We start from the raw sequence: 11,041 nt of genomic DNA on the forward strand, positions 1-11,041 counted from the left end.
GTTGATGAATAAAGAGCGAGGCATGGGTAGATTGTTTGAAAAGGATTATAGTTTACCCATAGTGGCTGCTCCTTTAGACCTTTGAATTTTATGTTTAGATATTTATAAATTGTATTGACTTGTGATCGGTTGTTTTATGTTGGGCAACCGATGGATTTCCATTTAGACTTGTTTCAATGATATGGCTAGTAACACCGTTTGATGAATAAACCAAACTGAAATTATTGGTTTGGACTTTTAAATGTTTTTCCGCTTTCTTTGACACCGTTAGGTGAAAGCTCTTGGAAATCCTTGTTTTTAAATGACGGGTGTTACAATATATATAATGGAACATTTTCAAAGTTTATATTCTACACAAAAAAAACCCTCAATAATACGGTCTTTTCCATCGCGTGTGTATTTTTCTAGCTAATATTGAAGATGATAGATTTTACTTCAAAATGTTGATATTACTCGACCTATTTAATCAAAGATTTTTTTTTTCTATAAACTCACACTAACTTCTAGATTACATTCATCATAATTCTTTTTTTTTACTAGTTATTGTTTAAGGTCCAAAATGTAATCAGAAAAATGAATATAGGGTTCTCCAACACCTAAGTTTGGGTGCGAAATATTCACATACTTGTTTTATAATTCATAAATAACACAATCATCTATTCTTTATATATATAAAAAAAAACTATTAAAAAGTTAGTATTTGAAAATTTTCACACTTAAAAATAAATATATGAAGGCCTTATATTTGTGTTTGTTTTTCTGGACCATAAACAATAAGTTTAAAACTTTAAATAACCTAATCTAAGTGCATTTTCAATGGAATTTTTTACAAAGCTTTATGTAAGTTTTTTTAGGTTTTAAAAGCATTTTCATATACACTCACACTAACTTTTAGATTCCATTCATCACAATTTTTTTTTACTAGTTATTGTTTAAGGTCCAAAATGTAATCAGAAAAATGAATATAAGGTTCTACAACACATAAGTTTAGGTGCGATATATTCACATACTTGTTTTATAATTCATAAATAACACAATCATCTATTCTTTATAAAAAAAACGATTAAAAAGTTAGAATTTGAAATTTTTCACACTTAAAAATAAGTATATGAAGCCCTTATATTTGTGTTTGTTTTTATGGACCATAAACAATAAGTTTAAAACTTTAAATAACCTAATCTAAGTGCATTTTCAATGGAATTTTTTATAAAATTTTCTGTAAGGTTTTTTAAGTTTTAAAAACATTTTTATATAAGTTTTTTCTTATTGAAGTGAAAAGCTTTTTAATGAATAAATAGATTGATGTTATTAAGTCATTGGAAGAATTTAACACCATTTATTTTATTTGTTTTGTTTTTAAAAACTATTTAACGTACAAGATTTCACCATTATACGGTGATGTTCCAGATATCGACCGAATGTTCTAAAAAAAATTTTTTATTTTATATATTTAGTATTTTCATTTGAAGAAAGACTTTGACGGTTTGACCGGCGTGAGAGAGCGGCTATCACAATTCACAAGAGTTTAGAAAAGCAGAATTAGCGTGAGAGAGCAGCTATCACAAAAGATAAAAAATAAAAAAATAAAAAAAAGAAATGGGAAAAGAAGAAGAAAAAGAACAAGAATCAGCATCAGTTATTGAGAAGTTAAGATCAGTTGTGTTCAAAGAATCAGAAAGTCTCAAAGGAAGTTGTCCCAAAATCCAAGGATATGATTTCAACAATGGCGTTCATTATTCAAATCTTTTTAATTCCTTTCTTTCTACTGGTTTTCAAGCTTCTCATCTTGGTGATGCCATTCAAACTGTCAATCAAATGGTATCTCTCTCTCTCTCTCTATATATATATATATATATAGGCCTTACATGATTTTATGAATATATGTAGTATGATTTGCAATGCAGTTTACAAGGTATCAGAGGTTAAAGTTTTGAGCTTTATTGATTTAAAGTTAAAAAAGTTGTGATATTGATTTGTCTTTTTGTTGTTTAGGGTTTATAGCTTAGACTTAGGAATTTGGGCTTACCCTTTGATTTTATTGTTTGATAAAAGTTGTGCCTATGCAGATACATTAAAAAAAATAGACTTTTAACAAGTTAGGGCTGGCAATTTGAGTTGAAGCCAGGCCGACGCAAACCTAAAAAAGAACTTTTTATATGGGTCTTAAGCACAACCCGTATATGACTTGTGATTGACCAGTGTAACCCGAATATGGTGCGACAGTTTCCTTAGTTAATTAGGTGTCGACCTTAATATGTTTGACCCGAACTTAATATGCTTAATTCTAGATTCATAAATTGTAAATGGGTTAAAGGGGTCTATCACGTCTATTTGTTTGATACAAACCTCTGACTAACACACTTCTAGAAAATTCAAGATCTTTAAATCTAAAATGGGTTAATTGGGTCAGTTCAGGTCAACCTATTTGACATAAACCTGATATACATAATTTTCTGTTGACCCTTTTCGACGCATTTTAAGTTTGTTGACAGATTTGTGCATTTAGTTGATGCCATGTCAAAAATTTGCCTGCCGTAACTAAAATTGGATGTGCTTTGTAGTGAACTTCCTATAAAACAAAGTCATGAATTTCTTTGCATTCTGCCAGCTGATATATCCTGAAAATGTGAAATGATAAGGCTAGATTATTATTAATCTTTAGGAGTTAATTAGTTCTATGATTTTGAGGGGTACAATTTGATGATTGAAGCTAGATTGGAGGCTTTCTCACGAGCAAGTAGCAGAAGATTGCAGCGAGGAGGAGAAGGATCCTACATACAGAGAATCTGTTAGATGCAAAATCTTCCTTGGGTTCACTTCAAACCTCATTTCATCTGGTGTTCGTGACATTATTCGGTATCTAGTTCAACATCATATGGTTAGTAATTTGCTACTTCATGATTAAAAGTGTACATATCATTTGGACGATTGGAATTTTTTTTATTTATGCCATAGACATTAGACATTAGCAAAACAGTGATATGCTCCAAATTATTTTGGCTAGCATGCTGATGGATGGCTACATTACATTTTTTAAGTTAGTTGAAGGTCTGAAGCCCATCAATGCTAGACTTTCTTTGTATATGATAATTCATAACGTTAATGCAAGAAATGGGATTTACTTTCCTGGAATGCCTGTTTATAAGCACACTTTCAGTTTTACTTACAGCATCACCCAATTTCCATTTTATTAACTTTTACGCTATGTTCTCAAGATTTTTTCAGAGGAGAAAGAAAAGGCAGTTGATAGATTTCAAAATAAGATGGGTTAGTTTTTATAAGAAAAAAAATAAAAATGAAAGGATTGTGTAGTTGTTTTTTTACTAAATCTTTTCCTCTCAAAAATGAGATCATTAGAAAGGAAGTGAAATTATTGTCTAGTTGTTTATTTACTAAATCATTTCCTCCAAAAAATAGGATGATTGTCATTTACATCTCTTTTCTTATTTCTTATCATTTCATTTAAATTCAAACTCGTGAACATAGTGTTAGAATATTGGGTTGCTACTTCTTGCAGTTAACGCTTCAAATATCTACCATATTTGCACAGATGCCTTAAAACGTGTTTAATTTATTCTAGGTTGAAGTTATTGTCACAACAACCGGGGGTATTGAGGAGGATCTCATAAAATGCCTTGCAGACACATACAGAGGTGAATTTTCTTTACCTGGTGCTGCATTGCGTTCAAAAGGACTAAATCGTATTGGTAACTTGTTGGTACCTAATGATAACTACTGTAAGTTTGAGGATTGGATCATCCCAATATTTGACCAAATGTTGGAAGAACAAAAGACAAAGGTATTATACTTGCATTCATTTGTTGTTGATTTACATTTTATAAATTGACTATGCAGAAACTTAAATCCTTTTCAACATGATTGACTTCGCAATCATCTTTTCAGAGGAATCTGCACAATAGATATTTATGCCTTGTTAACTGTTTTCAACAGCATGTGTTATGGACGCCATCAAAAGTAATTGCACGTTTGGGGAAAGAAATTAACAATGAAAGCTCATATCTATATTGGGCATACAAGGTACTCACATATTTGCCTCTTTACAAATGCACATTGCAAATCATCATCTTCTCTAACTTTACGGTCAAACTTGTATTTAACAAGATATTTTTTTATCCTTCCATGATATTAACATGATTATATTTACTGTAGAACAATATACCTGTCTTCTGCCCTGGGTTGACAGATGGCTCTCTTGGGGACATGTTATATTTCCATTCCTTTCGCAATCCCGGACTTGTTGTTGACGTAGTACAAGGTCAGTGCATCTATCATCTGACTTTATTGGTCAAACATCCAACCTTTGCAACAATACCCTGAGTTACTATTGATGTTAGTCTTACTAAGTTACTGTCTTGATGTTATTGGTATTACAAGTTATAAAGTGTTTGAAAATAGATATCAGGGCAATCAACGGTGAGGCAGTGCATGCAAATCCTAGGAAGACAGGCGTGATCATTCTAGGTGGTGGGTTGCCAAAACATCACATTTGCAATGCAAATATGATGCGTAATGGTGCAGATTATGCAGTTTTTATCAACACTGCCCAGGAGTTTGATGGTAGTGATTCTGGCGCTAGACCTGATGAAGCTGTGTCGTGGGGGAAAATACGTTCTTCTGCAAAATCTGTCAAGGTTTCCTTATCCTCCTCTTCTTTTAGTATTCTAAATATAATTTTATTTTGTCTAAAACTATCTCTTTGCCTAACTACTTCATTAACCTATTTGCTCTGTCAAGTAGTAGTTGTATTTTGTTATCATGATTTATGCATAAGATGTTCTTAAAGAGGACGAATTGCATAAAACAGTATCATGATTTACTCATGTTTTTATTAAGAGGAATATATTATATTTTCACTCCCGAAAAGGATTCAACTTAATAAAGCCTTTCATATTGGGCTATCTTTTGAATTAATCGCTTTACATGTGCGGTGTGCCATGTCAGAAAAAGTCAACATGGTCAAACTTATTGATAGGTTAGGTGCGCCATCATCATTTTTATCCTGATAAGTGATAACCAAGTCAAATCACCTATTTTGAATAGTTGATCCCTTCTATTAGTTTCTTTTGAAGTTGAAATCCTGTCTTGGAGAGATAAAATACCATATCCCCGTGAATACATATATGATACAATTTGCCCTTTTCAAAAACAACTATAACTTCATTTAAACCGTACACTTGAATAAATGTCCTTACTCTCAAAGTTATGCAGTTCTTATATTCTGACTGTATGGAAGCACTTAATTTTTAATGCGTTGTCACAAAATTCTGAAATTGAAGAGTTTTCTGGATCAAAGATCAAATCAGTAATCAGTAGTAATATATATTTTGCTAATAGTAAATGGTTGTTATGTTAATGCGTCGCGCTGCTTGTATGGATTTAGGTGCACTGTGATGCAACTATAGCATTCCCAATACTCGTTGCAGAAACATTTGCTGCAAAGAGAGAGAAAGCAGCTGAGCCGAGTTTTTGATAAATGTAAGCTTTGATCATTATTAGCAACTTAATTTCCATTCATGATCTATCATCTTAATGTGTATCAAGAGCTCCATTCCAGCTTGTTTGAGTTCCAATGGCATGTGAAATTTATCTTTCGGCATAGCTAGCTAATTATGTTTTAAGTTTTTGTGAAACAAAATTACAGTATTTAGAGAAAAAAACCCATCTTGCTCTAACAATGTTAAAAAAGAGTAATTCATGATGATGATATTCTCATATTTTATACATCGTGCAGTATGACATCATATATTTTATATCTCCAAACAGGTAACCAACCACCTTCAGCTACCATACTAATATTTCTTCTGATCCACCTCTAATAGTAATATAGTATGCGAGTATGTCCATACATCAGAAGAGGCACTTCATCTTTCTTCCTCACTAGACACTTGACCTTGCAGGATGGGTGCCACACTAGTAGTTTGTAGGTGGTGTGATGATGTGCAGTGGTTGTATTACACTGCTGTTATCCTTACATGCAGTTGGCTGTATGTATTCCCGCTTCATTACTATTTGGTTGTTTAGTATGTCTTACATGTTATAGTTGAATGCACGTTGAGTTTTTGTGGCTGCCAAGGAACCAATAGTGCATTTGGTGTTAAGGCTGACTTCGTAGACCAAAGAAATGTTCAGTAATTGACAAGGCTTGTCACGGCCTCAATCATACAATGTGTATTGGATTACGTTGTAGTTCCATCTTCTTTGCATCAACGGGTATGAAATGGGTCGTCCCCTTTGCTCTTTTGTTGGATTGAAGTTGATATCCGGATTATTGCATAGTATTTATAAAATTTGTAACTAAATCATGCCCGGAACATGTGAATGTGTTCTTTCCAATTGCCATTTGATCTTAGTTGATATGAGAACGAACCTTTGATGGAATCAAGCTAAATATAACAAGTATTTGTATACTATTTGTTATTCTTTATGAACTTGCGTTTATATAAACAAATCAACTAGAAATATACTCGAGCATTTCAATGTAGAGACTAACAGTGTCGGGGTTTGACTTCACGAATCGCTAGTGACCGGTGATGTAAAAGAAGTGTTAAACTTATCTACTATTGAAAAAAAAGTATAACTTTTAATGTTGATAATTTAGTTAATTTTGATTTTATTGTATATTAATGACTTACACTTGTCTATACTATCTTATAAAGCATTTTGCCCTTTTTTAAAATCTCAAAAGATGATTTGAACTAACTAAATTACCCTCTTCTTTATTAACAAATCTAAACATCTCTACCTAATATATCTCTAATATCCTTAAATTTTAAGCATTCATTTTTCTCTCTCTTAAAATCTTAACCACTAATTTTTTTCGCTCTCCTCTATAAATCATGTTATTTCTCTAATTTATTCAAAATCTTTTATCTTAAAAACCGTATATCGATAAATTATAAAAATTGTATGAGTGTTCTTAAAATTTCATGCTCTTTCATTAGAGATGTCATTCGATATACTTTCGACGAATTTTTAAATTCGAGGGCGGAGTCCGTACGACTAAGGCATTTGGCTACCATACTCTATGACTTGACCTGTCACCCCTACCATTTCACCGCCGCAACGCGCAGGCACCATCTCTCGTGTAACTAAAAGCTGAAACTGAATGTTTATGTAGCAATAGTCATTATATTGCTCGTAGTTCTGAGAGGGATTCTGTTTAATTAAAATGTCTTATTTATCAATTCAATTTTTAGTTGGGTTACATTGTGGGTCATTGAGAAAAAGACGAACCAGGGTTGTGATGCGAGGAATCTTAGGGACCTAGTTAAGGCTCATGTCGCAATCATAGTCCATCTGTATGCTGCTTGCAACTCTGAGTTCTTCCTATCATATAACTGATAATGGTGAGAGCAACATCAAGGAAATTATACCTTGTGGTGGTATGGTGAAGATATGACGTTTTTAAATAACTAAAAAAGAAAATCAAACAATTAATGTGACCAGTTAGCCCGTAAGTAAGTACTGTGACGAAGCGGATGTTACTCACCCGACACGATTGTACGAGGTCACAATTCACCCAACACGATCATCCGGGGGTAAACAAGAGTTGGATTAAACCTGTATCCTGTTATAAGTTAGACGTTTTTGTATGTACAATTCTTAATATAAACTTTGTCATAGTAAAAAACAGCATAATCTACATTGTTTAGTTGTGGTTTTTTATTTTATTTTTTATATATATATATATATATGATTGATTAAGAGAAAACAATAATAATTTTTTTAAATAATTTTTTAACTCTTGATGTTAATCATTAAAATATGATATTGGTTTTAATAAGTCTCCAATCTAATTTCATTTTTTCTTAACACATGTCAAAGTTAGTAACAATTAGTAAGGAGAACATGGACTAAAAGTTGTCGCCGTAAAGGAAACTTGATATACATACACTTAACACTAGCATTTTACCCGCACAATGCGGCGATGTGGTGGCGACGGTGGTTGGTAGTGGCGGTGGCCTGACGGGTGATGGCGGTGTGGTTATTATTGTAAAAATAATTAATGCAAAAGGGAAAACGTAGTTATTTTAAGAGTTGATGTATCTATGTTGTACATGATTTTATTAAGCGTATTATAAGTATTTTAAGTACATTAGCTTAAATTATGAATAAAAGATAAATAATTAAATTAAGGGTATAATGATTATTTCGTACGGAGTCATTTTTTTGAAAGATTGTGTTGAATAGTGTTTAGGGTTTAGTGTTTGATAATTTTTATATAGAAGTTGAGAAATAGAGATATAAACCCTCGATTAGTAGAGGGACTGAAACAGAAGTGAGAGTAAAGTTGAGGGAAATAGTAACAACAGTCTGTATGTATATCATTCAGTCACTCCTTCGGTAGGGTTTCACTAGAGCATAGTTTTTATTTTTTAGGGTTTGTGTTACTGCCACCGCCGTTCGCCGCCGTACAACCTCAACCATCCAACCATGGCCGTCGGGTACCACATTCTCTCTCTAGCTCTCTCTCTCTCTATATATATGTATAGATATAGATAATTTATTGAAAAGAATGAAAAATGCAGCAAGAACAAGAGGATATCAAAGAGTAAGAAGGGAGGAAAGAAGAAAGCAACAGATCCATTTGCAAAGAAGGATTGGTACGACATAAAAGCACCGTCACTTTTTACTACTAGGAATGTTGGCAAAACCCTTGTTTCTCGTACTCAGGGTACCAAGGTACTATGTTTCCTTCTTCTTTTTTGTAAATGTTTTTTCACATTATTTTAATTGACCTGAACTGTCCTGTTTGCTTGAGAAATCAGTAGGGTTCAGCTTTTTTGTGTGGTGTGAAAAATGTTGATTCGTTATATGCAAGTCTTTGACACCTTAATTATCTTTGATGAGTTTATGACTGGGATTTTTATATAGTAATGTTAGATCATAATATAATGTGATTTAAGTGCTTGAAAGCTTGATATAATACTTTTGCGGGTGGGTTGAATCTGGTAGATTATCAGTACGAACAGCAGTTTTTCAAAGTTAGTTGGATAGTTTCGTGTATTGCTTGACTTGATTTGTCTAGATAGTTTTACCTTATATCTATAGATTTATATCTATAAATTTACATACACAAAGGGTAAAAGGTGTAATTTTGCATAATGGTAACGTCATAAGGCTTGCAAGCGTTCTTAGTTTGAGATATGGTTAGCTCGAGTTAGAACCGAAAGTAAATCGATGTTAAATATGATTTGTTGATATTGAGTAGCTTTGTAGTAGGCCCCACTTGTTTACACCCTTAAAACAGTCCATTTGGTCTATATATATATTTAATTTGTTCCATGTATTTGAGTAAATATAGCTTTGCCGATTTGGTCTGTTTGTGGATGTCTGTTTTGCACCTTCATATCCTGTATCTTTAATCATGTGCGCTGTATGGTTACACTCCCATTGCCTGGTTCTAGAAATTTATTTTAAATGTAACACACTTCATCAGATTGCTTCGGAAGGACTCAAACATCGCGTTTTTGAGATTTCTTTGGCTGACCTCCAAAATGACGAGGACCATGCCTACAGAAAGATCCGTTTGAGGGCAGAGGATGTTCAAGGGAAGAATGTTTTGACCAACTTCTGGGTATGCTACTATGGTTGATGATTTTGACTGTTTTTGTGATGGACCATGTTGATTGAATGAAGTTTTGTACATTTTATAGGGAATGGACTTCACAACAGACAAGCTGAGATCTCTTGTTAAGAAATGGCAGTCTTTGATCGAGGCTCATGTAGATGTCAAAACTACCGATAACTATACTTTAAGAATGTTCTGCATTGGCTTTACCAAGAAGCGTGCCAACCAAGTGAAGAGGACATGCTATGCACAATCAAGCCAGATCCGTCAGGTATAATTTTAGTGGGGTTTTATTGAATTAGGGCCCTGTTTTTTCTTGAGATGGCAAGATATGCAGGTCGGTTATAGATAGATTTGGGTTTGGTTCATCTGTTTTTCCTTTTAAATATGAGTATTATTGAAAAGTAAATTTTCTAGTGAGTTGATACATAAGGTTTTATGTGTATCGTTAGTTTGGTGTGTTTAAATAAAACACAAAACGAATCAGTTTCAAGTAAACGCATAAAATTTGCCATTATTACCAGTTGTTGGTATTGCTTTATTGAATGTTATCATTTTTAGTAGGATATTCTTCATCATACGTTTCATGTATTTAATCGGTTTATTTGCCTACTCAATCTGTAGATCCGTAGGAAGATGAGAGAGATAATGGTAACCCAGGCACAGTCTTGTGATCTCAAGGAGCTAGTTCAGAAGTTTATTCCCGAATCAATTGGCCGAGAAATTGAGAAGGCAACATCTAGCATTTACCCTTTGCAGAATGTTTTCATTCGCAAGGTTAAGATTCTGAAGGCACCAAAGTTTGACATTGGCAAATTGATGGATGTAAGTTTTGTATATTGTTTGCTCTTATCATTTTGACTTGTTTTTCATTTTTGGTGAAATTCCATGTTTACTTACCACTATTTATAATATAGGTGCATGGTGATTATTCGGAAGATGTTGGTGTTAAAGTGGATAGACCTGTAGATGAGGAAATTCCTGAAGCAACTGAAGTGATTGGTGCTTGAAAGATCAGAGTTCTATTGTTCTTTACTTTCTTACCTTTACTTTTTCTTCGGTTCAAGACCTGTTAAAATGTTGGTTTTATTTTGATGGAGATCAGTGGTGATATTTGTTAACCCTTGATTGTTGGTTTCGCAATTTTGTAGTCTCACTGTTTTGACGATTTCTATACAATCTGAAACTTTTTATCGACTTTGTCATAGATTTATATTTTCAGGCAGATGTTGATTTATGAACTTGCTTACTAATGTAGGCCTAAATGTTAAATGCAGACATTTAAATCTAATTGCTTGCAAAATCTTTTCAATAATATTTTGAATGGCATACACAAATCCACCTTGAATATGAAACGCCATTGTTAAGCGTTGCACTGGGTGGAGATGTGTAGAAAAGGAGTTTACCCTACACTAAGTTCTTTATAAGTTTGTGTGTATGGTAAGCTTT

At 33.0% G+C, this 11,041-nt stretch overlaps 2 protein-coding genes across 4 annotated transcripts; both read left to right on the top strand.

Moving 5' to 3' along the window:
* The first annotated feature begins 1,494 nt into the window (after nt 1-1,494).
* LOC122586082 (deoxyhypusine synthase) lies at nt 1,495-6,261 on the top strand. 3 transcript variants are annotated; one of them, XM_043758189.1, is made up of 8 exons: nt 1,495-1,818; nt 2,711-2,878; nt 3,581-3,799; nt 3,952-4,038; nt 4,171-4,276; nt 4,417-4,652; nt 5,402-5,496; nt 5,919-6,261. In XM_043758189.1, exons 1-7 carry the CDS (start codon nt 1,597-1,599, stop codon nt 5,489-5,491), a joined length of 1,128 nt encoding a protein of 375 aa, XP_043614124.1. In that variant the 5' UTR covers nt 1,495-1,596; the 3' UTR covers nt 5,492-5,496; nt 5,919-6,261. The 3 variants fall into 3 exon arrangements, with proteins under 3 accessions (XP_043614124.1, XP_043614123.1, XP_043614122.1); XM_043758188.1 differs by lacking the exon at nt 5,919-6,261 and adding an exon at nt 5,785-5,912; XM_043758187.1 differs by lacking the exon at nt 5,919-6,261 and having other exon boundaries at nt 5,402-5,735.
* Nucleotides 6,262-8,355: 2,094 nt separating this feature from the next.
* On the top strand, nt 8,356-10,789 carry LOC122586083 (40S ribosomal protein S3a-like). The gene is made up of 6 exons (XM_043758190.1): nt 8,356-8,465; nt 8,550-8,703; nt 9,461-9,598; nt 9,678-9,863; nt 10,217-10,417; nt 10,510-10,789. The coding sequence occupies exons 1-6, from the start codon at nt 8,455-8,457 to the stop codon at nt 10,600-10,602; spliced, it is 783 nt and encodes a 260-aa protein (XP_043614125.1). The 5' UTR covers nt 8,356-8,454; the 3' UTR covers nt 10,603-10,789.
* The last annotated feature ends 252 nt before the right edge of the window (nt 10,790-11,041 follow it).

Source organism: Erigeron canadensis, chromosome 1, assembly GCF_010389155.1.
Source record: "Erigeron canadensis isolate Cc75 chromosome 1, C_canadensis_v1, whole genome shotgun sequence".
Lineage (NCBI taxonomy): Eukaryota > Viridiplantae > Streptophyta > Magnoliopsida > Asterales > Asteraceae > Erigeron > Erigeron canadensis.

Excerpts from the sequence above, each read along its gene's own strand:
- LOC122586082 (XM_043758189.1), top strand. The coding sequence starts at position 1,597 with ATGGGAAAAGAAGAAGAAAAAGAACAAGAATCAGCATCAGTTATTGAG. Across the intron at positions 1,819-2,710 it reads TTCAAACTGTCAATCAAATG|CTAGATTGGAGGCTTTCTCA; the intron begins GTATCTCTCTCT and ends TGATGATTGAAG. Across the intron at positions 4,277-4,416 it reads TGTTGTTGACGTAGTACAAG|ATATCAGGGCAATCAACGGT; the intron begins GTCAGTGCATCT and ends GTTTGAAAATAG.
- LOC122586083 (XM_043758190.1), top strand. Across the intron at positions 9,864-10,216 it reads AATCAAGCCAGATCCGTCAG|ATCCGTAGGAAGATGAGAGA; the intron begins GTATAATTTTAG and ends CTCAATCTGTAG. Across the intron at positions 10,418-10,509 it reads ACATTGGCAAATTGATGGAT|GTGCATGGTGATTATTCGGA; the intron begins GTAAGTTTTGTA and ends TTTATAATATAG.